Genomic DNA, 14,842 nt, shown 5'->3' on the forward strand with positions numbered 1-14,842 from the left:
AGGAAAAAGCTTTCACTTGATCCCAATGCATGGACTGATTAGATTTTGAAGAATGAAGGTCGAAGGTCCCGTGACCTCATAAAATACGTCTGTCACTATACCTCGATAATTTATGCACGTAATTATAAGAAATGAGTGAAATGAAGCTCTCTCTTTGCCACTTTTTTTTTTCTTTATTGTTGATAAAGAAAAAAAAATGCAAAGAAAACCGTAAAGTAATTTTCTCAGTGTGCAGACCCTGAAAAAACTTCATTTTAAGTAACCGTACTCATGTCAACATGTGGTATGTTTGACATGAATTACAAATCGATTCATGATCACGCTTCAGCCTGAGGTGAGCCTGAAAACTGGCCTTATCCAAGATGGCAAGTCTGAAGGAGATTGGTTTCTATGGTAACTTAGATTGGATTCATTTAAACCTCCTTCATGAAACAGAATTAGGCCGAGGTGAAAATGCGGATGAAGTAATCCTGGTTTAGGTGGTAATACTGCTTTCGGGTCAAAGAGAAGAACAAGTGGAGGAATACTAAAAAGGTCAATTCATACGAGACTACAGACACACACACAAAAAAAAAAAATCTATTTTATTGAACGTTTCTTTATGCAATACAAATTTCAGAAAGATCTTTACGGTACTTGAGGCATCTGAGTATCACAACTTACACGATACTGCAGATCTTGAAACAAGGCTGTGAAGCCTAGGAGCTGTTTCCAAGGCACTACATCAGGAGGCCAGCGCTCCTCAAACAAGAATCTAATGCAGGCGTATCCCTCGTCAGTTTCCTCCCTACATACGGTTCTAAAATTTACCCTTGAGACTGTAACACACAGAATCTGTACTCATTCATCTGACCGGGTAGTAGGCACGAGGCTTTTGTAAAATTGAAATATTTATAAGGCAAAGAACACAAAAGCAAAACTCATTCTGTTTTGTAATCTAGATCATCACATCGACTGTCACGTTCTTCTTCCGCTCATGCAATAACAAGCAACGTCAGTGCTGTGAAGTTACAACTATGAAACTATCAATTATTCTCTCTGTGATATCTAAACGTCCTTTTTCTTTCCCATTTATATCATATAACTCATCTGCAAACCGTCCCCCGATTCTAACTCTAGACACTTCTTTTTGCTCTTAGAAACTGCCTGAATAATAGAAAAAAAATGTCAACCTAGCTTCACAATAGACCGTATCTCTGATCTGATCACAAATGAAGCACCTTGGGTGAAGGGCTCTCTACTCCCTATAATGAGAGGATTGTTCTTTCAGAGAGCCGTATCTTCAGAGCCAAAAAGCTTGGTGGCGACGGCCTGGTGGTCAATCACGGAGGCCTTTCCATCAAAATCCACAGGCAGGATATCCGCATTAAATTCTTTGAGGTAGTTGTCCAGCTCTTCACCGTGAACAAAGACCTGAGGGAAGTTACAAACAGGATTCAGATGATGGTAAAATCACATGCAGCTGTCAGGAAAACAAAGATTGAGATTTGAGCTGAGGAGCAGCTGATGAGCAGCTGATAAGCAGCTGAGTGTGTGCGTGTGCGTGCGTGTGTGTGTGTGTGTGTGTGTGTGTGTGTGTGTCCTGGCTCGCCCGTACCCTCTCCAGCAGCTTGCTCTTCATGAAGGGTTTCACCACGTTGTATGTAGTGGTGAAGTACCAGGGCTGGTGGGTGACGTGGACGGCCTTAAAACGGGCGGGAAACGAGTCCTGCAGAAAAATACACAAACAGATTTTTAAAAAGCAGCTCTGAGGCTTCACATCTCGGCTTCCCTTTTCAATCTCTTCCGACCTGCAGCATGTCCACCATCTTCTTGAGCTCAGCAGGCTTTATTCCTGAGGCGTGCTGCATGGTGAAGCCTTTGAAATTCTCAATCAGGACAAAGCCATTGATCTGGGTCTCTTCATTCTCAAGCAGTTTCTCCAGGATCACACAATACGCCCTCAAGATCTGTTACGAAGATGCATTTTAATTTATGATTATGATTTTCAGGTGCATTTCGGTCAAAGAGCTGCAGCTCTCTGTTGCTTTCCAGCTACCTCGTCGAAGGTGACCTCCTCCAGGTCCCAGTTGTCGATGTTGAAGAGCAGGACCACGCGGCCATACTTGTCCCTGCTGGGCAGAACCACGGGGTAGCCGGCCTCGATGGTGCTGCGGACCGCCTCGGGGGTCAGGTTCTCAAACAGCTCGGGGTACTCCTTCCTGAAGCGCACATAACCTAGAGGACCCCCAAAAACACACACACACACACTCACCTGCACTGAAAGATCAACTGGGTTCTCTTACCGAGCGCTGACAGTTCCCAAACCATCTGAGCTCACTGCAGGTCACTGATGAGCCAAACACAATGACACTACTGTCTCTTCATACTGAGGCACCAATTAACCCACAGTAAATGCGTGTGCACGTGCATGATATGTGTGTGTGTTTTCAGCGAGGAGCAATTAACCCTACAGAACAAGTTCACATCACATTCAGCTCTCACACTAGCAAGCTCTCCGTCTATATTCATAGATGTGCGAGTGTGTTTTCTTGTGTTTCTGTCTTTGTGAGGAACAACATTAACAAGAGGAGGGGAAAAAATGAAATTGTTTAAATGATGTAAATTAAAGTTGGGATTCATTTGGAGGTTTGTGGTTAGAAAAAGGCCTTTTATTCAACATTTTCATCATCAAGAAGACTGAAAAATATAATTGTGTGCGAGTCCAAAGCACACACATAAACCATAACGAAGTCAAAGGTGTCCTCTCATTGTCGTGTCAAATTTCTTTGCTTTTTAATATCCTCTTCTCTCCCTGACCAGCACAGTCAGCACAGGACCACTCGAGTTCCCAGCAGAACACTGTGTGTTCACGAGTAAAGTAAACTTGCTGTCCTATTTGGACACAAAGGCGGGCTTTGTTAGGCCAAACTCGGAGGCATCTCGAAGCCCCCAATTAATGAACACATGCCTCCCTGTCGCAGAGATTCATGCAAACAAGGAGCACAAAAGAGGTCTCACCATCAATTACTGAAGCTATTGGAAAACGTCTGCAGAAACCGACTCAAATGATAGAATATTGTGGACAACATATCCCTTTTGCGATCTCAATTTGTGTCCAAAGTCCTCCATAAAAAGTCAACTAATAGTTGGCCCCCTCCGTCACTCACCTTTCATGAGCTCGTGGGCTCTGACAACGTCAAACTTGCGGGCTCTGAGGAAGCGCAGCATCAGAGCGTCTGGTTTGTCTCCGAAGCGCTCCAGCACCAGCTTGGCCAGGTCGTCTCCCTCCGCTGCCCTCTCCTTCATCATGGCCCGCAGGTCTTTCAGTGATGACACCCGGCTCTCGTCTGTCTCATTCAGCTCATCCTTTGCCTGAAAGGTTGAGCAGAAAAAAACACGTAAAACATCCATTATTTCCAAACTACATCACCTCGTGAAAAGGCGTAATGTTGAGGGACAAAACGAGCATCACGTCTGTTTGGATCTTGTCTTTGTCTGCTGCCATCCACAGAAACTGTTATTTTACCTTTTGCACAGTGTGACCAGGCAGTTTGTGGCATGGCCCAAACACCAACCCATGATCCTTCACTGTCAAATGCTCCAGCTTTGACCTCATGGCCTGCTCCTCCTCTGACACCATCCGGAAAGATCCAGTCTGCAAACAGATGAGTGAACCTCCAACTTACGCAGGTTATTACCAATCAGATTTCCCTCCCGTTTCTTTGGTATCCTGCCATATATTAGCGCATCAGTTTGTCTTTAATGTCCCCGTTGTAAACCTTCAGTAGCTGCAGTTTTTAAAACAATATAAAAAGGGACTTTGTTTTTCAACAAATGATGCACACCAGTGAACGTCTGGTTAATCTGCTTCACATGATTACAGAAGGCACTTCTAAAGCCACTTCTTTAAAAACAGCTTAGGGATCCATCCCAGAGCCAGCATCTACTGGCAAAATAACAGTGCTTAAGCAGCATCATGCGCTGACACTCGAACCTCCGAGAGCTAATGCTTTTCACCCGGATCCAAATTATTTAACCACTGAGGTAGGAGCCAGACAGTGAAGCAGCCTAAACAGAGACAAAGTTATACTAAAACACTCTTTGGATTGTTGAAAAGTAATCAAACTTACAGCAGCCATGGTTGCAGCGTCTCACAGCAGCTACGCCAATACTGTGGAGAAAGCAGAATTGGCACAAACAGAACATAAGCACATCAAACCGTGAAGAGAGTCTGTAGCGTTTCTGTCAAAATGATCGACGCAGGAGTCTGTTTGTGTCTGAGTTCGGGAAAGGCCATGAAATCAAGAACCAGTCCAGTTATTGATGTATCACATAATAAAAGAAGCACAAATACCATAAGCTTCAGTGAAGTCTAACTATTGGGAATTTTCCTCATCAGTGGAGCAGACGTCCTTTTACATGGTGAGTTGACACAAAGGAATACATTTGACTCACAGAGCGAAGCATCCAATTTTCCCACAAAAATGAATACCTGCTGATCTCTGAACATTTTAACCGCTGCACAGTGAACAAGACTTTTAACCCATTTATCAAGTTGCAACTCGATTTTCAAACAAATGTAGAGAGAAATAAGACAAAACACATCATATAATCGGTTGCTTTCTGTGCACGCATGCATAGACGTCAGTGAGAGTTGATAATTTATGATTCTGACTCCTGTTGTACAAATTGATGATGGATATAGGAGATTGCCAGCCACCACCTTTGACTAGACAATAGATGCACCACTTGAGTTAAAAATCGTCTTCATTGGGAAGAAACTGACTATTTTTGTTAGAAGAGATTCTGGAGGTGTCTTCAGTATAGCAGCTAGCTGAAACTCAGACTGAAATTGGATGCTTATCTTTGAGATTTGAATGTGTCATACATGAGATGAATTTGTATTGCTCATCAAGAAACCTATTTTCAAAACAAATGACACATTTACAAGATATTTGGACCTGTGAGGTTAAATTAGTGTGGCATGAAGCAAATGATATGAGTTGATTTAAAGTTCTTTAACGAAGAATCATGACACATGAAACTCCATCAAAAATGTAGGCGTGTTAATCTGCCACTTGTCGTGCACAATTAGTTTTAAATACAGACCAAGAAATATTAGAACAACCTAAACAAACAATGCACAATCATAACACTTACACTTTAGGACTTCATTCATTCCTCACAATAAACACGGATTATCTATCATTCAACATCCAATGAAAAGTTGTACTGATTTGTAATTGATTTGACTTGTAATGACTTCACTAAATAATACCAGTGTCCTTGTAATGCTAATATATTATTCACTTTTATCTTGTGATCTACCCAGGAGTTATTTTACCCAAAGAGCTGAGCAGCCTTACCTTAAGCAGACAGGATGAGAGGCCCACAGAGAGAGAGTGGCAGAGGAGAGGACAGGAGCAGAGAGGACCAGGAGGGGAGGAGTTCCCGACAACGTCACTCAAAGTAGGATTAAAATGACACCGTGGATTACAAAGAGTGGCTAATCTACGCAATACAAAACTGTGAAGTGAAGGGGGAGCTGGGGGGAGGAGGAGCAGTGGATGGGGCTGGTCTGGACTATCACTGCGGTCCTGAGGGGCACCATACAACAACACTGTAAAATAATCATTGTAATAAATTCACAGAAATTAACAGTATTGTTGAAATCATATCGACATGACAGAGAGGAATTTGACCGAACACAATTCAGAAAACACATTTTCCAAAAATCATTAAGAAAACAGAAACCAGACAGCAACAACAAAAAAAAAAGACTTCAATCACCAGCTTCTGCTTGGTCACCTCCAGTCTGACTTGCAACCAGTCAAGTTGCAGTTTACATCCACGTGTCAAGACTCGTATACGTAGAAATTCCTTGTGTGTTCACATGCTTGGCCAATTTTTTTGGCGTGGCCCGTGTGCCATAACTATTGGCCGCCGTGCCAAAATTTCTCTCCCTTAGTCTCCACAAACTCGACCGTCCTTATGTACTTGATCCATCAATTTCGAAGAAGAAAGTGTCGGCAAGATTGACAAAAAGGCGCCTGTCCCTCCCTCCTAAACACCGGGAACATTCTCTTGCGAGTTTTCTCACACTACCGCTCTCTCTTGATATATATAAATATAGATTTGTATTTAGATATAGCGGGATTTCTAAACCGCACATCCATTTAATTTGTTTTACTTCCTCTAGATGCAATGCATTAGAAATGGACAACACCTACCAAATTGACATACCGCATGTCTGCAGTGAGCCAATACGCCTACATTTTTAATTTAGCTGAATATTTTTCACCAAGCAGTTTAGAGCTACAATAATTCATTTCAAGCATGGGGACCTTTTTTTTTTTTTATCTATTCCCATGCACACTGGCACTGGAACACATTAATGCATAAGATTGGAGCTTCAAACAACGGCCAGTCTCATCCTCCTTTCAGTAAATTAAAGCACATTCATTTTACTACAATCAGGAAAAATATATCTACACAAAATTCAAGAACTCAAAATGTAGATTATAATTTAAGAGTTCAGCTACATTTCGGCCCTGGAAGCTGCCAGAACACCACCCACTCACTCAACTAGTTTACCGTGTCAGCTCAGCAACGTAGCTGATGGTGGGCTGACATCATGATGACTCTCATCCAGTTGGACTGAAGTAGATCTACAAACTGTAAGTCTCACTTTTCTTTAATTGGGTGGTTTTTTTTCCCCTTGGTCACTAACTATTACTCTCTGTCTTTAGGTATTTCTGTCCCTCTAGCTAATCAATCATGACTTCCCTCCATCATGGCCGCTGTGTGACTCTTTAGTTTCTCGGGCTCTAGCGCTGTCTGTAAAATCAGCCAGTTGCCTCTTGCGCTCTGAAGGCGTCTTATTTTGCAGGCCATGCCGCATTCCTCTATCTATCCAATGTGGCCACCATGCTTTGACTTTGTGTCCATCCAGTCAGCTTTGATCACTATTGGTTCAATAACTTTTTTTTTAGTTGGCCCACGATCTGGAAAGTTATAATAATATAAATAATGCATTTCATTAGTTAAGGGGCTACTTTGACCAAGGCTGAGGAAAACTATCCATCTGACAACAATTTCAGATTGTCTTTTACGTAGACTCACTCAATTTTATCAATAGAACGATCTTGATTTGATCAAATTATCAATTGGTTGTCACTGTATTGCTGCTGTCAAAATCATCACCACCCAAGTTTTTTTTTAATATTGTACCTTGGCATTCATTCCCTATTGGGGCAAATGCTGTCTGGTCTCGCTTTGCCAAGTTTAATTCCAAAAGTAGGTCTGTTGTGTCAAAATTTTATGTTTCACTTTGTCAATTCCTGACAACATTCAGTCACGAGGCAATGTTTTGACCATTTTCTTACTTCGTGGGATGGTTTATAACATCCATGATTAGGGTTTTTACATCGTTTTCATGTTTTTAATACCTGTGCAGTTTCAGTGTCCACGCTCATGTTTACCTTTCAAAACATCACATTCTATGAAATTGGAGGATTTGTATATGTTTCTCTCCCTGCTTGTCTCTGGTGTGGCAGCTCCTTCAGACTGGCTGTTAACAGGGATTTCAGCTCGGTACTTCTGTGGAAATGTCATATGAGCGAGACGACCGGCTCTGGCGGAGCACGTACACTCTCAGCTTCACATTAAAAATGCCTCTCTGAACATTCTTTGAAATCCTCCTCAGAGGGGACCACTTGTTTTGGGTCCCAGATTATAGATTATTTATCCATGATTGCCCAACTTCAGACAGATTTACCTCTCTTTTAGTGGCAGTTGTTCATTACAGTGAACTTTGCCAACAAGCATCTCCAAAGCATAAAAAATGAACAAATCATTGTTGTTTCTATACTTGGAGTTGGGAGATTTTGCTCTGTGTGTTTTTGCTAAGTTAAAATAAGCATCTCCTGTACTTCTAGTAAAACAGATAAGAGTGGTATCAATATGCTCAGATTCACCAAAATGGCAAAAAAAGCAACAACTAAATTGCGCATTAATCAAAAACAGTGTTTTATATGATAAACCATAGCCTGCATGTCATCACAGCATGAAAATGAAGACCTTAAAGCTACACTTAAAACATAAACTGCATCATGTCTGAGAGCAAAACAGGAGAATAAGTTGAGTGGCATCACTAAGAAGAGGTTAATGAGCTGTGGGTGAACAGAAGGAGCGTCCATCCCGCACTAAAGCTCGATGCTCTGCTGGGTCTCCTTCCCCCACACACTGAAGCCTCTGTCATCCAGAATTGGCAGACTTCCTGTATATTGTTCCTTCGTCAGCACCTCTCATTAGTGGATGTTTATGAATAACCTCCTATTCCCTCGCAGAGACAAACACGGGTTAACAAGGCTTCCATCTAGCACATCAAACATGGCCAAGTCTTTTTGTCGCTGGGATACTGTTAAGTTCCTTGATGTGAAGAAATTCCTGCCAGTTATGTCACCCTGCAATAAACTGGCCCGCGTGAGTACAAATACAAACAGAACCATTTCCTCCATATTGTAATTTATACTGTCCTGCTGTTTGAATGTATGAAACATTCACGTGATCTCCATTTCAAAGGTTTTCAGACTGGGAAAAAGCCACTTTATCGGTGCATTATCTACATGGTGTGCAGCATTCAGGGTTGGAAAAACAAAAAAAAATCCACAATTCAAAACCATTTCATGGTGTCACTAAGAAAATTCACGAAGCTCTGTTCTCGTCAAGCTCACCGGTAAATCGTGACACTGTGACAGCATGCAACTTGTCTGTTGTTGTTTCTATTATTATTTACAGCTGTGCTGTTTCTACTGCGACATGTTACACATTTTCTGTGAAAAGGGCATTTTAAGCGAGGTGACCAGATGCCTTTTAAAACTTAAAATAGATTTTGAAATGGACTTATTAATACTCCTAAACATATATCACTGACTTACACTATGGAGTGTTGCTTGAAAGTTTAAACCCTTTGACACTTTCTGCATAAAAATGACCTCAAATATGCTTTTGCCCCTCAGAAATATGTAACGTTGAATCATTTTAATCAATAAATAAGTGACCAAGTTTTTTGAATGGCTTTATCTGTTTTAAGGACTTCTGTGAAAATGTTATGATGTTTTAGGTCATATTTATCCAGAAGTGTAGAAATGTTGGGGTTCAAAAACTTTTAAGCTCCACTGTGTCCTTAAAACGTACATTTGAATCTCTATCAGATAACGTCCTGAGTGGTCCTGAGTGGGGAGAAGCTATCAGTCCGAGGATCAACACTCCCTCCAAGTGGCCCAATGCAGTAATCTGCCGCTACATTAACCAAATGCCATCAGATCCCCCACAAACTCACAGCACAGCAGAAACCTGGTGAAAAAAGAAAGACTCTGGTACTGGTCAATACTGTAAATTAAAATTTATTTTAGAAGATTTATTTTATCCCGTAACTCATTGATTTTGTAAACAACAACAACAACAACAACAACAACAACAACAACGTCTTAAGTTCTTGAATTTGATCAGGTTTACACAAAAATAAAATCACATCTCTCATGAGATGAATGATCATTAAGGCACAAATTCATTCTACTTTCAAAAGGACAGTTTATGTTCTGAAATATTTCTTACACCTTATCGGCGCGCTGTGACATTGGCGGATTAACACTGAAGTGCAAAGCGGTGGCCTTGATTTCAGAGATGACAGTTAATAAAAAAGTAGCTGACAAGAACAAAAATCTTTGCATACCACATTTGAACCGACATTTCTTTTTTTGCTGACAGTTTCCCTTTTTCATGAAATCGAAGCCACACAGTCCTACTTCCTGCTCGACAAGAGAACAATCTGACCGTGGCATTAATACAACAGGATTTACATTGACTTATTTGTTGACTTTGCACGTGTGCAGGCTGAAACACACACATACTGGACTTTCTAACTGTGTGTTGTCCTGCTTTTATTCTTATCCTCCTATTCTTTTAGCAAAGCCACTTTACAAGTGTGGCCAATAAAAACATAATTCTGGCTCTTAGTCTTTACTGTAGTTTAACTTAAACTGAATTAATGCACCCTACTACACAGGCTACTAGTAAATTATAAAGGTATTGGTTTACATAAATAGTTCTTTATGTCTGTGCTGATATATAAATTTTCTGTATTTGTCCACAATAAAAACAGGCAGCCAGGCAATTTACATTTAAACTTGTTTACTGAACAAATGTGAGCAATGGTGCATTATTCAGTTTTGTTATGAGCCGTAAAAGCAGCCAAACATTAGATATTAAATGCTTTGCACAAAAACATGTCGATATGTACTGAATGGACCTGGACCAGTGGAAACACTATCAATGTAAACAAAGTCAGGCAAACTATCCAGCTGAGGTCATAGTAAGAAAAAATATATTTCCACAACAGTGGAGACACAACCAGTGCTTTTTGAAAACAAGGAACTGCCAAACATTGCCTTTGATTGTGGTACAATAATAATAATAAAATGTAATCATTAAGCATCTGATTGATATACAGACAAGATTGACTTAATTACAAGATGCCTTACAGCTACAACAACGTTTCCATACTGGTGTAAAAGGTCAGAGACAGTGGACAGTGTGCAGGTCCAAAGCATGTTTCAAAATAAGGTCAGTGATATATGGGAGGATGTAACCCCCGTATTTCTGTCAGTTATTTAATAAACCTATCTTAACATGAAATCATCTTAAAAAGACATACAAAAATCATTCATCATAAAATTATAAAAGTTATAAAAGTGGATTGAAAGGAGTAAAACACCAGCTTGTTGTCATGCTCTCTTTGACAGTGTGGCACTCAAGAAGTAATTCCGTACCGAAGGGACCCGCTAACTTGTGGGAGCAGCAGCGGTTGGCGCAAAGCGTGCGGGTCGTTCCCTGACTGACGTGCCGGCTGAAATATCGACGCGTGTCAGTCTCAGCCCAAAAACGCCAGCGCGGCCATGATGCAGAAGCCGATCAGGATGAAGAGCACCTTGAGGAGCTGCTGGCCTGGGGAGTTGAGCTCATGTGGGAGGATCTCCAGGAAGGTGATGTAAACAAACGTCCCCGCGGCGAGCCCCTCCAGGACGGCCTGGATCAGAGTTCCAGCTGTTAGCTGAGCCTCCATCACGCCGATGCCGATGGCGATGCCTAAAGGTGACATCAAGGCGAACACCCCGATGTACGCGACGACCCATAAAGGACGAACGGCGCTCTGGACCAGCTTCACCGACAGGCTGAACACGATGATGCTCTTGTGTATAAGGATAGCGATGCAGATCTCCAATACCTGAAAAAAAAAAAATACAGACGTCAACGATTATTTCAACATCTTACATCCAATATATTCTTAAAGATCAACAAAGAAACAAACGATGGTAAGTGAACTTTAGTGGGTTAGAAGGGCATTATGACTACATCAACTTGAAGACGGTGGTTCTCAACTGGTGGGTCGTGACCCAAAAGTGTGACGCAGGAACACTATGAGTGGGTCGTGCATGTGTGAGTTTAAAAAAAAAAAAATTTATTGAAGGGGGGGAAAGTTCAACTTTTATTTTGAAGTCTGCGGAACTTCTGATGCTGCACTTTTGATTTGAAGGACATCGGTTTCTCTTGCTGCCAGCGTTGTCATGACAGTAATGAGCTCTCATTACAGCATTTGTAAACAGGGATAGGATTTGATATGTTCAACTTTTTATTTAATATTTCATAGTTTCATTTATAGCCTTGAAACTTGATGAGCATGAACTGTTTAAACTTTTTTTTTTTTTTTAAAGCATTCATGCCCATAATTCAATGTAACTGCTTTTTCATTTCATGGAGTTTTTAAGTTATATTTGCACTCTTGCTGTTTATTTCGTGTTTTTTTTTTTTTTTTTTACGTTGCATGTAGGCAATGTGTGTCCTCAGGCTGGAGCAGCTTCGAACCACTATTGTAAGACAATACAGATTTGCCAATTATTCAAGAGTTTTGCAGTGTTCTTTATATTATGGTATTCATGCCTTTGGTATGTTTTTAATTGGGACAATTCTGCAACTTCAAGAGCAGGTCAGTTTTATGGCAAATTTGTATTTCAGTACTAGCTTTATAAATTAACTATGTTCAATTTGATGGATTAACAGAGAACAGACAATTTAGTCCAGTTCTTTATCCATTAAATGTCTTTTCTAGAAAATGTATGTCATATCTGACTGATATATATAAAAAAAAACATCAAAATATATAATAACATTCTTAGATATACGCAAAAGAGGATTTCAATACCATGCATATTCAGTGAGTAACTGATTGAACAATGAAATTGACAGCTAAATTTAGAATAAATCTATAAGTTTGAAAATAAGCCCGTACTGTACTCCAACATGAATTCACAGGCTCATGAGCACCAAAGTGAAAATTGGGGTTTCGCTAATCTCTTGTGATCAGAAAGCAAGCTGCTCTTTTGCACCTCTACCCACATCCTCTGCTGCATCAGCACAATTACTCATGCTCTGCAGGTCAGAAAAACAAGATTCTCACCTGGCTTTTAGTTGTAAACTGACATCCTTTCACACAGTGGAAGTGGAAGTGGTCGACAGCATCGTACACTTAATTATCATTTTGTATTTATTTGATCTTTTCTTTTGCTTTGTTCTGAAAGATATTATTTGCTCGTTAACTGTTATGTAGTCACCAATAATTTGATTGACTTAGTTAGTCGTCCTTGGAAATGAAAAATGATTTGCAAAAGTATTTATCTATTCAAATACAATGTGCATCAATTTATCAATTACCTGTCTAAAGATTATTTTTCTATATCGTGAAATAAATTACCAGTTGATCACATGTAACACACAATTACTGAGGTAATACTAATGCATGCTGGGATTGCAGAGGCTGTATTGTGATCAGAGGAAACAGATATGATTCATGTGACGCGTGATTTCTTTCCTGTGGAAGCGGTCCAAAACCACAAACTCAAACTTTCTCCGATTACGCTACGATTCCAACTTTACCTCAACAGCTCTTTTATGGGTCAAATGTTAACAAAGTTCTGACATGTAATAAAGCAAGAAAGAGCTGCAGTGTAATAAAAAATTTTTTTTAAAAAGCACAGAAAAAGAAAGTGGAGAAAAAGAAAGTGGAGAAAAAGAAAGTGGAGAAAAAGAAAGTGGAGAAAACGACGCGCTTGGAGCAGATTCAACATATTTCTGTCCTCCTACCTTTGAGTCGGTGCTCTGCAGGCCGATAGCGAGACCCTCAAAAACCGAATGTAGCGAGAGGGAGAGGAAGAGCATGAAGGAGCGAAAGGGGGAGTGAGCCTGGAAGTCAACATGGACATGGTGGCCGCTGCTCTCCACTTCAGGGCTCGCGGCGCCCCCGTGACTGTGCCTGATTTCCGGTATAAGGGGGGCTCTCTCCTCGTGATAGCCGCTCATGTCCCGACAGTTCAGGACGAACCTCTCCATGATGAGGACCATGAAGAAGCCGACGGCTATGATGAACTCTGCGAGGGGAAAGCTGGTCTGTTAAAGACCGACGCGGAGATTAAACAGTTTGAAGGTCCAATCAGCTCAAGTCAGGATTCAGTGGAAAGATTTTAAACATACAATAGAAAAGAGAGGTCATCGAAGAAGGGACACTTAGAAGTGGGACATGTCAACAGCAACGGGAAACATTTATCAATAATAAATAATGTGTTTAGAGTACAGTTACTATAATGTTCTGCCACAAAAGTCTTAAAAATAAAATACAAACATGCACAGTCTATCACATCATCTTATTTTATTCAATTAGTTACTTCTTTTTTTTCATCCTAAGAGAATAAAAACAGCTCAACAATATTTTGATCTTTAAGAGAATAAAAAAGCAGGTGCCTTTCAGTAGTAGTAGTTTTAGAAAGTATTTACAACATACATAATCAGATGTGACAGATGTGAGTACGATTTAGTGAATCAATCGATTAGGTGACTGCTGGTTGGACAGAGCAAATTATTTGAGGAGGTTACTTAGGGCTCTGAGAAGCTGAGGTATTTTATAGACTAAATTAGTCATATATTAATAGAAACAACACTGACAGATAAATCCACAATAAAAAATAATAACATATTTCATGTGAAGATTCTTCCTGAGCTGGTCTGAATCGGTCCTCAGACGTACCTCCACCTTCCGAGCATCCAGCTCTGCGCTGATGTCTGACAGATAATCTGGGATGATGTCGAGCAAACATGCTGCCAGGAAAACGCCGCCGGCAAAACAGCTGATCAGACTCAGGACTGTGCGGTGGGTTTCTTCAAAGGAAGAGACAAAACATCCATCATGTTTCAACAGGACCTCAAACACAACGATAAAATAACTGCAGACAAAACATCACACAAGCACATTTTTCCCATTTCAGCTTGTTATGGAAATACATCTGGTTTCGTCTCCAAATCAGGAAATGTAATGTTCAGTTCTCTTGATCCAGTTCAAATTTATTTAAATTTTATTGACGCTTGAATATTCAATCGTTTTCTAATGCACAGGAGAGCCAATAAAACCAAATGCAATGCGTCAAAGTTTTCATATTGATTTGTTCAACTTAAAGCCTCGTTTTGATCCACTACCGTTTGCCCTGTTGAAGTTATTGACTCCCGTGTTAATACACACTCAACACTTCCTGCTTCCTATCGATTTCAAATGAAAAGCCCTCCATAATCCTTCATTTACTGACAAGGATTTTATTGTAAAAACATTTGTGGGAACGTATTCTGACTGAAATGGAAGAACACTTAAAGAGATATATCAAATTAAATATCTAGGCTATATTATTGACAATTTGGAAACTTGCTTCTGCAGTAATTACACCTTAGAAATGAGTTCACAATTTAACAATGCACGAGC

The 14,842-nt window shown here is 40.4% G+C and overlaps 2 protein-coding genes across 2 annotated transcripts in view; both read right to left on the reverse strand.

Annotated features, from left to right (window-relative positions):
• Positions 1-563: 563 nt before the first annotated feature.
• Positions 564-5,389, reverse strand: rlbp1a (retinaldehyde binding protein 1a). The gene is made up of 8 exons (XM_069174453.1): positions 5,349-5,389; positions 4,113-4,153; positions 3,509-3,637; positions 3,150-3,354; positions 2,039-2,217; positions 1,791-1,949; positions 1,598-1,708; positions 564-1,413 (listed from the first exon to the last, which is right to left on the reverse strand). Exons 2-8 carry the CDS (start codon positions 4,119-4,121, stop codon positions 1,267-1,269), a joined length of 939 nt encoding a protein of 312 aa, XP_069030554.1. The 5' UTR covers positions 4,122-4,153; positions 5,349-5,389; the 3' UTR covers positions 564-1,266.
• A 3,984-nt stretch (positions 5,390-9,373) lies between these two features.
• The window catches only part of slc39a1 (solute carrier family 39 member 1), a 6,717-nt gene continuing 1,248 nt past the window's right edge, over positions 9,374-14,842 (reverse strand). The window contains exons 2-4 of the mRNA XM_069174434.1: positions 14,120-14,250; positions 13,183-13,485; positions 9,374-11,269 (exon numbers count right to left, since the gene is read on the reverse strand). Of these exons, the coding sequence (XP_069030535.1) occupies positions 10,916-11,269; positions 13,183-13,485; positions 14,120-14,250 (788 nt within the window). The 3' untranslated portion in view covers positions 9,374-10,915. The remainder of the gene's footprint in view (positions 11,270-13,182; positions 13,486-14,119; positions 14,251-14,842) is intronic.

Source organism: Embiotoca jacksoni, unplaced genomic scaffold, assembly GCF_022577435.1.
Source record: "Embiotoca jacksoni isolate LCO1_2020_lvr unplaced genomic scaffold, fEmbJac1.0.p SCAF_6, whole genome shotgun sequence".
NCBI lineage: Eukaryota > Metazoa > Chordata > Actinopteri > Embiotocidae > Embiotoca > Embiotoca jacksoni.